Source organism: Panthera onca, chromosome D4, assembly GCF_046562875.1.
Source record: "Panthera onca isolate mPanOnc1 chromosome D4, mPanOnc1 haplotype 2, whole genome shotgun sequence".
Taxonomy (NCBI): domain Eukaryota; kingdom Metazoa; phylum Chordata; class Mammalia; order Carnivora; family Felidae; genus Panthera; species Panthera onca.
In genome coordinates, this window is record NC_138351.1 from 42,551,079 (window position 1) to 42,563,302 (window position 12,224).

Genomic DNA, 12,224 nt, shown 5'->3' on the forward strand with positions numbered 1-12,224 from the left:
CTCTGCTATGGCATGAACCTTAAAAAATGATTATCTGTAAAATCATCCTATGTATATGCATGAGTTGAATATAGGTTCACAATAAATGGTAAAAGCGTACTGAGAACATGTTTTAAAACAAGGCAGCCTCTTTGAACAGCCAAATTAAATTACAGCTGAACTCTTGAGTGTACTGAGGGATCTAATAAGCAACAAATAAAGACTTTTATTGGCTAGCAACATAATGAGAGTTACTGTGTGAAAGATGAAAAAAAGACAAATCTGGGTAGTTTATCTCATTGGATTATACTATTTACTTAAATGGTAAATAAGTTTGTCCAAAGTAATGCTACTAAAAACTAGTATGTAAATATTAAAGAGCAATTATGATCAATGACTCTTTAATGTAAACATATTGCAAATTCCAGTGGAAAGACTGATAAACAAATGTGAAATTAAACAACAAATATTGAATTTAATACCACTTAAGTTCTATTTCTTTAAATTTAACTTACTGATTCGTAATATATCAACGTTATAAATGGTTTACTATTTTATGCTTATAAACGAAGCATTTATTGTAAAGGAATTTTCTCTCTGGAGTACGGCAGTTGTATGTAGAACTCCTTCAAAACCATTATTTACAGAAAGGAGGTTGTCCTTAATGAACTGAAAGAAGGTATTCCCCTCCTCAGTGATTTGGTAGGAAGTTACTTTTAATAGAACTTTGAAGAGTGGCCTCCTTACAGAAGTCCCTCAGTTGGCGAAATAGACAGTATTTAGCAAACCAAATCCTATTTAAAGCGTATTTGGTCGCATTTTGCTTGATCTTCAAATCACTTCACATCACATAAAAGGTAGAGAACCCTAGAATCCTTAGCTGACTACTTAACTATTCTTGTAGAAAGTTCTGGTGCTTTTGTCACAGCTTAAAAAAAAACAAAAAAAAACAAAAAAACAAAAAACCAATAGCACCTCCAAGCCTAAACATTAAGCCAGTATTTATTATCTACTCTTTTTCTACAACATTCTGACTGCCAGAGTGATTTCTGTTAACCTTAAGTATATCTAATAAAATCATAAGGCTCCCTCTAGCTCTTCAGAGAGGAGTTTACTAACCAATGATCCTATGTAATTCCCATCCAACAGAAAAGATTTCAGGAGGCTCCCTCCTCTTCCACAAGAAATGTTTTCAACTGTTTCTTGCAAGGGTGTAGATGGTATATGAGACCATCTGCAGGGGAATTCACAAAGCACTGCTCCTTACAGCCACATTAATTTCATCTATTAATTGCTTCCAACCTAAGCTTTGTATGGAAAATTCTAGAGTAAAACTTTAACCTGTTTAAACTACATATACATTCCCAACTTAGATTTACCAAGCTAGTTAAAATTAATTTTCATCTCAAAAAACAAATAACATATGTGAATATCTACAGAAATCCAAACTTGTGATCTGGTCTCAGTTCTAAAAACCTACATTTAAATGCAGAATCTTGACTTTAAAAAAAAAAAAAATGTACTGACATCGTATCTCTGGAGTTTACGTAAAATAAAAGATGCTGATGGTAACTGCAGAAAACATTTCCACGTACCCAAGTATTTACACACAACACTGGTAATGACTTTCTTAATTGTTTAATCTTTTCTGCGTTTCAGTATTGGATATTTTAGGGTGGCAGTTATTTAGAAGACTATAAATAATACAGACGAAGTACACCATTGATATTTGGCCTATCTTACGATAGTCATAAAAGCCACAGTCAACAGGCAAATCATTTCAAACAAGTGAATATGAAAAGTGCTAAATTGAAAAAAAAAAAAAAAAACGCTAAAACGAACTCCACACACTCACAAAGGTCATCTTTCACATACTTCAGGAATATTTAAAATGGTGCTGAACCTTAACTATAAAATGAAAAATAAAGGGAACCACGAACTTCAAGTCATCACCTATTCTGGTCTCCCTTAATATAAGAAATATTCCCAGGAACAACAAAAAGAATAGCTCCTTCCACCCCCAACCCCCGCCCCTTTTTGAGCCAGTGTCCAATTTCTTCTTTTCTGAACAGCTGTATTATCCAACTTAAGTTGCTCTGCTAATTTCAGTCCCACAAGGACTAACTTGGAAGGCAAAAAAATACAAGAAAAGATCAATTTGCTGGGAAAGATCAAATGAGAAAACTGTGGGGACAGCACCAGGTCAGCGTGTGGAGAACTAAGCAGACCTGTTCTTCATTAACTGTGGCTCTCTGGGGATGTCACACACTACCTGTCCGTGGGCTTTATTGAACCGCCTAACCCGCCTCTCTGTTCCATTCTTCTGGGCCCAAGTGAATCATATCCTGCTGCTGACAAGTTAGCAGGGGACTGCGGCTGCAACATGAAAGTACTTTTCTTTCTTGTCTAAATCAGGCAGATTTTTGAAAAGACGACACAGCATTGACTCGTGACATGGCAAGATGAAACGAGAGGTCTGGGCCGGTCTTGGAGCTGTGCAGATAAAAGTAATCAAATGACACTCCTGGAATGCAAATTGGCATTCTTGACTGCAGCAATTGCACAACCATGAAACATCCCTGACAGCAAGCAAGATTAGGACAAAATGTTATGTAAAGCACTGAACTCAAAAACTCTCACTTGAAAATTCAAACTGTAACACTTACATTTTAATATAGCAATAGTCAGCTCTGCTTTTGTCTGCTTCTTTTTGTAATCACATATCCCTGCCTGACGGATCTCTCACATTTCAGGTAGAAGAAAAAAGAAAATAGGTATTGGGAATGTATAACTGCTATTAATGTTTCCTCTATATTTATTTTTAAAAAGCACAGGAGGGTGGTTGGTGCTTGTTCAAAGTTCTACATGCAAACAACACTGAACTTCATATTCTCCAGAGGGAAGGAGAGACAGTTTCAGACTTTTCTCACAAGATCCTCAAAGCGAGTTCACATTCAGGTTCAATATTATTTCCCTCAGGTGAAGATACTCTTGTACTTTGGTAGAGTGATTAGCAATCTGGATTTCAAATACTCTGCTCTCCGGGAACAGAAAAAGTAGCTGCAACTAAGAACTTCATTAAGGCTGAACACTTTAAATGAAACAGCTACAAATATAGCATAAAACGCAGATACCCTAGAAAGGTTCGCAAGGGATTCTGAGTGTGTGCGTGTGAGTCCAAACGGTAAAGAAAGGAAGTTCTATTAACTTGTATAAGCTCTCACTATTCTGGAGTATGTCTTCAAATCAGACACACTAAATATTAGCGCCAGGAATAAACTCTTCCAGTTAAAACACGTATGTGTGCGCACAGTGAACATCTGAAAATGCAGGATACGAAGCAGTGGATCACAAATGGGTGTAGGCACTTTCCAAAATGATTAGTATTTGGGAACAGGCGTGTAGACAAACAGCACACAGGCTGGGGTAAAGAAAAATAGGACCTACAACGGGCTTGCACAGTGTTCCCGCGTAAGATGCCACTGGAAGAAAAACTCAAGCACTGAACAGATAGATTTAATACTTTGTTTTGACGCCTCCGCCTAAAACACAGGTTCCGACCATTGCAAGTGTCCACGAAGTACATAAAAAATAATAAGGCAGGCCACTTTCTGCCACTTTAATCCTGGGTACACAGGATTATTTTATGGTGTCTTTCGTACATCAGCTTCACAACAGCTTGACTCTAGGGTAAATGGGAACCACTATAAATCGCACGCTGCTTTCAAAACCACTTTAATTTCTGTCAGCGTTACTGTAACCACAGTCTTGGGCGCACGCTACTTTTGTGTGTGTGTGTGTGTGTGTGTGTGTGCGCGCGCGCCTGCATTTGACAGTCGCATCTCCTACACTCCAGTTGTGACTTTGATCACTGAAACAAGAGATGTCACATTAGGGGGAAGGGAAGAGAGAAAAAAAAAAAAAAACGCCAACCCGCTATCTCCCTTCTTTTCTACATATTCCATCTACACGCAGAACACAGTATATATCAGATCCCCCGGGGGGGGGGGGCAACAATAGCAGCACTGGGTGGAAGCAAACTAAAGGGAAGGGAGTGGTCCAACCCCATTGCTAACAAATCACTTCCCCGAAAGCGGACAGAGCGCTCATCACCACGCGAACTCACTGCACGCTGCCTCGCTGCAGAGAAGCCGCTTCGAGGAGAGGAGCCGTGCTCGAATCTCGCCTTCCCACCTCGTCCACCACTTGCACTTGGAACTTTTCCTAGCCTCACTACACGGGGGATGTCCTCCAGTTTTATTTTCTCCTTTTTTTTTTTTTTTTTTTTTCTCCTTAATTCTGCCCCCCCTCCCCGGGCCCCAAATGCTACCCTGCAGGCAACGTGTAAGTAAAACAATTGGGCGCCTTGAAAACTGCACCTCAAACATCTGTCTCTTTCGGGTTTATTTTCCTGCCCCACGTTTCGCACATTCTTCAGAAAGTCTCCAGGAGCACCTTCCTACGTTTTCTTCATGTACAAAGGGAGGGTTCCCGAACGCGAGGGCGAGGGGAGAGGAAACGCCAAGGTGCCGGGACCCGGCGGCCGCGTCCTCGCGGCGCGGCGCACCAGCGCGCCCAGGCGCCCACGCCCAGCCGCCCGGCCCTCACTCGCGGGCAAGTTTTAAAAGTTACCGTTGTCCAAAACGCTTTCCTCTCCGCCCCGAACTCCCTCCAGCGCTCCATTCATCCCCCGCCTCCCTTCCACCCCGTCCGCCCCAGCCCGTCCCAACTCCCTGGAGCCTCTCGCTCGCCGGCCGCTCACCTTTCCTCGCCCGCCACGAGAGGGGGCGAACTTCCGAGCCCCTCACTCTCTCCTCACACACATACACCCCTCCCACCCCGGAGCTCTCCTCGCAAACTTGGGCCAAGTTGAGGGGAAATTTCGGGAGCACGGCGGGGGCCGGGTCGGGCTGGGGTTCTCCCCTCCAGCCCGCCCTCCTCAGCACCCCCCTCCACCTCACGCCGCCGGACCTGAGGAAAACACGGCCCCCGGGCGGCCCCGGGAGCGCGCGGGCGCGGGGCTCGCGTCTGACGAAGTCTAGAATAAAAAGGAAAGGAGGGTGGAAACTTCTTACCATCTCGGCATGCTGGTTGTCAAGTGCAGCCCCCGCCTCTTGGTCTCCTCTTAGCGGCCGCGCCTGGACCAGCCCCTCGGCCGCCTCTCGCTGCTTCTGTCTCGGCCTTTCTTTCCCTCCCCCTCCCGATTTCCTCCGGGCCGCCGCTCTCGCCGCCTCCGCCTCTCCCCGCCCGCCCGCCCGCGCGCGCCCTCGCCGCGGCCCCTCTGCGCTCAGGTGACTGATTTACACACGCGCCCAGGGTCGCCCTCGCTCTCCAAGTCGGAGCCTGCAGAGTTCCCCGGCTCCACGGGACAAAAAAAAAAAAAAAAAAGGAACGGACTGTCCCAGGAGGGGGCTGCTGTGGGGGGCGGGGGAGAGACCGGCGGGCGAGGTGACCTGGGGCGGATTTGCAAGCCCCACAAGTTTCTCCTCTCTGCAAAATTGTCGTGACTACAATGTTGCTTCCCTTTTGCAAAATAGAAGTGGGTTAGTTTTGTTGTTGTTTGTCCTCAGATTCTAGGGGTTTCGTGAGGGAGGATGTATATTTCGCCTCCCCACCCCCCACCCCCGCCCTGTTACTGTTCGCGCGGCTCCTGGTGGGGATGGAAAAACAACTTTGGCGCCCCCCGGGGGGTGCGGGCGTGGAGGTGGAGGTGGCTGCCAGCGCCCAGCTGTCAAAGGCAGAAACCCCGAGGAAAGGGCGCGAACTTTATCCCGACTGCAGCAAACCGCGGCGTCGCTTTCCTTTTCGGGCGCTCGCCGGTCTGTGTCCCCTTTGACCAGTTCCTCCTCCCGCACCGCCGCCGCCGCCCCCTCCTCCTTTCCCCCTTCCCCTTTTTCTCTTCCGCCGCGGCGGCCCCGGCGCCCCCTCGCCCCCGCCAACCCAGGTCCTCCGCGCGCCGCCTGACAGAAGGTGAGGGAAGCGGAGGAAAACCCAGGGGACACAAACTCGGGACAGAACGTGCTGGGCGAACAGGCAAAAAAGTTGCGCGCAGCCACGGGGGGAAAGTTACTGGTGGCAGCGTGTTTTGTGCCGGCCCAGACGTCGGCTTGCGGCGAGGGCTTCCTTCCCCTTCCCCTGGTCTGGGCCGCGGGCCTCGGGCTGGAGACGGCCCGGGGAGAGGAAGGGGACCGCCGTCTCCGCGGGGCAAGACCGATCACATCTGTGGGTGACACTCAGCCGGCCCGCGTCGTCCTGTCCCCGAGACGCAAAAACGCACACGCCTGCAGCTGAAGGACATTTCTTCAATGCAAGCAAAACACACTCCCCAGCCGGCCGCAAGAAGGGGGGGGGGGGGGCGAGTTTAATCACCATCCGCTTTCTAGCGTACGCTTTATGCCAAAAAAACATCTCTGCGTTGTGCAGATTGATCATAGCTGGAGCAAACTTTCTGCTTATCTGACATGGAAAGAAGGCACAGGTTTTGGGCAGATTCTCTGAGCACTCACTAGAAATCGGAATCGTGGAGGACTTTTGGCAGAACAACAGGTTTGAATCATCCCTTCTTCCTTTCTGCCTTCCCCGAAGTAGAGGGGCAGAGAAACTGCTCCATTGCATCCAGAGGTCAGAATTAAATTCCTTTGAAAATATGTAGCCTTGGAAGTACATACTTCTAGGTTCTTTGATGCACAGTCTGGTCTTCAGTTTAATATAAATTTTCACAACAATTAAAAAGAATATTTGGGAGGCATGATGAGAGACTATGGCCCAAGTAGCCACAGCTGTTCTGAAAATGTGATTAGGCTTATTATTCACGTGGATCGCGCTTTTTAACAGTGGGGCCACCGCACCTGCAGTTCTGTGTATTGATTGGGTCCAAATTTCTGACCGTTTTTAGGCCCTTGGAAAGCAGATTTCAACTCATTTCTGTATTTGTGTAATTCTCTGCATCATCTTGTTGTGGAAAGGTCTGTCTGGTAAGGCTTCTACTATATTATTTATAGTAAATACCTTATAGAATTCTAGGCACATGGTTCATCTGGAGGTTTCTAGTGGGAGACAGATTACTTCTCTAGAGCATAAATCAAAGTAAAGACTATCTAATGACTACGCATATATATATATATATATATATATATATATATATATATATATAAATGCATGTTCTCTAAGAAGGCTCATCTTTAAATGATTTGATTAAGGTGTGGAGCATGTTCCCTTATTCTGTAAACATCACTGTAACATCATCCTATAGTTTGTAGAAACTGATTACACAAGGGATAATGACGACCAAATGTGCATTCTGAGCAACTGAGGATCATCACAAGAATTCTCCAGAAATGAGCCAAGTTCCAATGTGTTTTCCTGTATCATGGAGAGACGAGAAAAGCTAGTTGCTAATTTCAGAGTCATTACCCATACAAATCCATTCACACACTTACCGCTTTGGACAACTGACAGACCAGCAATTGCCAAACAATTGTATTCACACGGTGCATTTTTGGCTGTGCACCTACACTGGCCAACAGCAGAAGTTATTCCACATCAAGTAACCTGTAATTTACATTCCCCTGATTGGTTCCAGATCTGTCTGTTTTTGATGTTAGCATACAAACAATTTATGTGAGGCAAGATGTGTCTCTTTGGGATCCAGTGCCTTTCTAGAGAGTCCTCATTATAGAGATGTGTTGGGCCCAAAGAGCAGCCCTTGGAGAAGGTGGAAGAATTTACAGAAGCAAAGATACAGAGAACGCCACAGCATCTCCTTTCCTCCAGTGCGTTTGTATGGCAATTGGACTACAACCTAAACTCTTTTGTGACCTGCAAGACTTTAATGATCCATTCGTGCTGGGCTTTTCAACTGTTTTCTTCCGGTTTTTATTCCTCTTGTGACCACACTAAAGTCACACTGGCTTTCTTTCTGTCCACCTTGCCAAGCTCTTTCCTGCTCTTTGCCCTGCCATTCTCTCCACCTGGAATATTCTCCCCTGTTTTCCAATGGTTCCTTCTCATTCATCACATTTCAGCTCTAACTTCACTTCTTTAGATTCTAATTAAAGTAGCTCTTTACCCACTTCCTGAAACACCCCTCACACTTTCTCCCATTACTTATTTTCTTTATGTGCCTTAGAAGTATCTGAAATTGTCTTGTTTATGTGCTTGTTATTTTTATGCAACTAAAACATGAGCTCTGTGAGTGCCAGAGCTGTATTGACCTTGTTCGCTTACATAGCATTGGTCCATATAACGGTGCCAAGCACAAAATAAGCTCTTAGAAATATTGGCAGAATTAAGAAAGAAATGTCAAAATCATTTCCCTATGTTGACGATGACCTTAGGGCCAGACAAGTTCGCTCTAGGAATATGAGGGGGAGAAAAGCATGCCATATCTGTTCTTTTGGGGGTGGAGTAAAAACTGTTGACTTCCTGTACCAGGGGTCTTCAAAGTGTGGTCTGGGGCAACCCTGGGGTCTCCGAGACCCTTTCAGGAGGGCCATGGGGTCAAAACTATTTTTATTATATACTGAGCAATTATTTGCCTTTCTCATTCACATTGTCACAAATGTACAGCAGAATTTCCCAAAGGCAGCCTGATGTGTGATACTCAACAAATTGAATGCAGAAGCAGAAACAAAAAGTTACCTATCTGGTTATATCAGACATTAAAGAGATTTGCCAAAAAAAAAAAAATAGATCAGTGCCACTTTTCTCTATTTTTTGTTCTGGAAAACATAGTTTTCATTTTAAAACATGGGTATGTATTCGTTTTCTAGTGCTGCTGTAACAAATTACCACAAATTTAGTGGCCTAAAACAACACAAATTTATAATTCTAGAGGTCAGAAGTCTGAAACGGGTTTCATCAAGCTGCAATCAAGGTGTCTGCAGGCCTGTTTTCCTTTCTGGAGACCCAAGGGGAGAATCCTTTCCCTTACCTTGTCCAGCTTCTAGAGGCCACCCATATTCCTTGGTTCTTGATAGCCTTACATCTCTAAAGCCTATGATAGCTAGACATGCCTCCTTCTTTCACTTATACCTAGCCTTGTGATTATATTGGGCCCATTTAGATAATCCAGCATAGCCTGCCCATCTCAAGATCCATCTCAACATCACCTTAGTCATACCTGAACATATTCATAGGTACTTGGGATTAGGATGTGAACCATTATTAGGAACCTTCATTCCACCTACCACAGTATAGTAATAAATGACTGCCCTATTATTATTATTTTCATTAAATACATTAATAACCATTTAAAATTTTTCAGAGTTTAAATTTGTGATGCAAGAAATACTAATACCTACTGCATAAACCAAAGCTCTTTGCAGTCCTCAATAATTTTTAAGAGGTCATGAAACCAGGGGCACCTGGCTGATTCCATCGGTTAAGCGATTGACTCGATTTCTGCTCAAGTCATGATCTCACGGTTCCTCAGTTTAGACCCTGCATCAGGCACTGCGCTGAGAGCACCGGAGCCTGCTTGGGATTCTTTCTCTCCCTCTCTCCCTGCCCATCCCCACTCTCTCTGTCTCTCCTCATAAATGAAAAACTTTAAAAAAAAAAAAAAAAAAAAAAAGGTCATGAGACCAAACAGTTGGAGAATCACTGGCCTGCACAATAGCTATTTTCCCTTTTTTCCATGTCTCAAGTTAAACTAGATAGTACTAAACTGATTATGCTTCCCCTGTTTTTTCTGTTGTGATGGCTTTAAGGATGGGCATGTTACTTAGTTCTGGCTAATGAAGGATGAGGGGAAGTCTTTGAGGGCTTGGAGATAAGATGTTTTATTCACTAAAACAAAAAGACTGAAAGAAATAAATTGTCCCCATTCTGCTTTGAATGTTAGGATGTGAGACCTTGGCACCTGAAACAGCTGCATCTGTCTTGTGACCAGGAGGGAGTGCACACACCAGGGATGACAAGGTAGGAAGGTGGAAAGCACGTGAGCTCTTGATGTTGTTTTTGATTTGTTAAATTAACCAACGCCAGGTAGTTTAGGACGTCTTGATACATGTTATAATGAATCCCTTCATCATTTAGGCCACTTTAACATTGCTTTTCCTATTACTTTCAGCTTAAAGCTTCCGAAATAAAAATACATGTCTGAGTCATATTTTCATGCAGGAATTCCTTGCTGTCATTTTCTATCAAATTTACATATTTTTTGGGGCGTCTGGGTGGCTCAGTTGGTTGGGCGGCCAACTTCAGCTCAGGTCATGATCTTGCGGTCCGTGAGTTCGAGCCCCGCGTCGGGCTCTGTGCTGACAGCTCGGAGCCTGGAGCCTGTTTCAGATTCTGTGTCTCCCTCTCTCTGACCCTCCCCTGTTCATGCTCTGTCTCTCCCTGTCTCAAAAATAAATAAAATGCTAAAAAAAAAAATAAAAATAAATTTATATATTTTTTTCCAAATTCTGAAAAAAATATGTCAAGAAATCAGTAAAATGGGGAAAGTATTATAATTTTCCTGTAAGAATTAAAACCCAACCATCATTACAGAGACATAACTAGTTCAAATGAATGCAAAAGCAGGAAATGCTAACATACAAGTTGAAAGTTACTGGTGACCCTTCAAGAAATGGTTACTGTCTAATCAGTAAATTTGTAGTTGTGGCTACGTTAAAAGTACGTGTTCATGGCCCTATCTGCTGCTAATGACTCATCATTCTTACAAATTAAGTAAATGTAAGTTTATTTGTATAGTATATTCTATACAGATCGTATGAATTTTGTTCCAAGAAATAATCATGTTTTAGAAACCAAATAAGTCCTTAAATTTAAATTTTTCAACATGTGATTTTGTGCAGTGCTGTTAATCTTGATAGGAGATTTGGAATGTTACGTTTTCAAATACTGCCCAATATATTCACAGTGGACTGCAGCTCTTTGTAAATTTATTAACCCCTAAGAAATGCAAAGAGAAGGAAATACAAATATTATTGGAGGTGGGGGATCTGAACTTAAAAAAGAGCAACCCAGTTTCAATGTCAAAACCAAAATTAGGGGACGCCTGGGTGGCTCAGTCAGTTAAGCGGCTGACTTCGGCTCAGGTCATGATCTCGTGGTCCATGAGTTCGAGCCCTGCGTCGGGCTCTGTGCTGACAGCTCAGAGCCTGGAGCCTGTTTCAGATTCTGTATCTCCCTCTCTCTGACCCTCCCCTGTTCATGCTCTGTCTCTCCCTGTCTCAAAAATAAATAAAACGTTAACAAATTTAAAAAAAAACAAAATTAGGGGAGACAAAATATTTTCACCCTTAAAAAATGAGTTTATGTGGAACTACATATGCTAATGTTCAACTTGAAGATGCTTTCAGACTCACGATTAACAATTTGACCAATGTGAGCACAAAATGAAAGAAATTTTTCTATGAGTATAAGCTTAATCGTGAAACACAGGTAAAGACTATCAGGTAAGGCAATTAATATATTCTAAGTTTTAAAATTTCATTTTATCAATGGTAATTGTTGTTCTTGCAATTTTTAATGTCTTTTGCTTGGGATTTATGTTGGTGTGTTTGTTTTTTTATTTTTTTTAGTGTTTTCCATTATTAAATGTCCTTATCAGGTAGAACTAATTTTACATGTTATTTAAATAGATAACCTTCTTAGAAATATATTCATAATACTAATAAGCCATGCATTTATTATTATTTTTTACAGAAAAATTATAACCATATAACAGAAAAAGGATTCACTATTTATGATTATGGTCACTATTATTATTTAATAATATATATAAGTGAAGTGTTACATAAATGCTGAATAACTTATGATTTGGGGAAATCTCAGGAACTTCAGTTCTTATTCCTGAATCCAAAGATTAGTGTCTGTCAGGACTTTAAAAACACAAGATCTATATTTGTCATATATTTTAAAATTGTTCTACCTTAGAATACCTCTTAAATTTTGCATTATTTTGGGGTACCTGGCTGGCTCAGTCAGTTGAGTGTCCAACTTTGGCTTGGGTCATGATCTCACAGTTCTTGAGTTTGAGCCCTGCTTTGGCTCTGTGCTGACAGCTCAAAGCCTGGAGCCTGCTTCAGTTCTGTGCTCCCTCTCTCTGCCCCTCCCCTGCTCACACACACACACACACACACACACACACACACACAGACTCTCTCTTTCTCTCTCTCTCTCTCTCTTTCTCTCTCAAAAATAAGTAAACATTAAAAAAATTTTAATTCTACATTATTTTATAGTTATCCATCAATAATTTTGTGGATAAATGCCCCACAAATATTTATCCCAAA

At 42.9% G+C, this 12,224-nt stretch overlaps 1 protein-coding gene and 1 long non-coding RNA gene across 10 annotated transcripts in view; one reads left to right on the forward strand and one right to left on the reverse strand.

Annotated features, from left to right (window-relative positions):
- Window positions 1-5,279, reverse strand: part of BNC2 (basonuclin zinc finger protein 2) — a 433,693-nt gene extending 428,414 nt beyond the window's left edge. For 3 of the 9 annotated variants that reach the window (XM_060609706.3, XM_078436774.2, XM_078436772.2), the window contains exon 1: window positions 5,055-5,198. In XM_060609706.3, the coding sequence (XP_060465689.1) occupies window positions 5,055-5,057 (3 nt within the window). In that variant the 5' untranslated portion in view covers window positions 5,058-5,198. Of the gene's footprint in view, window positions 1-5,054 lie in introns of all 9 variants that reach the window. The other 6 variants (XM_078436776.2, XM_078436777.1, XM_078436775.2 and 3 more) reach the window with 3 other exon arrangements.
- A 385-nt stretch (window positions 5,280-5,664) lies between these two features.
- Window positions 5,665-12,224, forward strand: part of LOC144614062 (uncharacterized) — a 33,147-nt gene continuing 26,587 nt past the window's right edge. The window contains exons 1-2 of the long non-coding RNA XR_013551592.1: window positions 5,665-5,949; window positions 9,824-9,900. This is a non-coding gene — a long non-coding RNA (uncharacterized LOC144614062). The remainder of the gene's footprint in view (window positions 5,950-9,823; window positions 9,901-12,224) is intronic.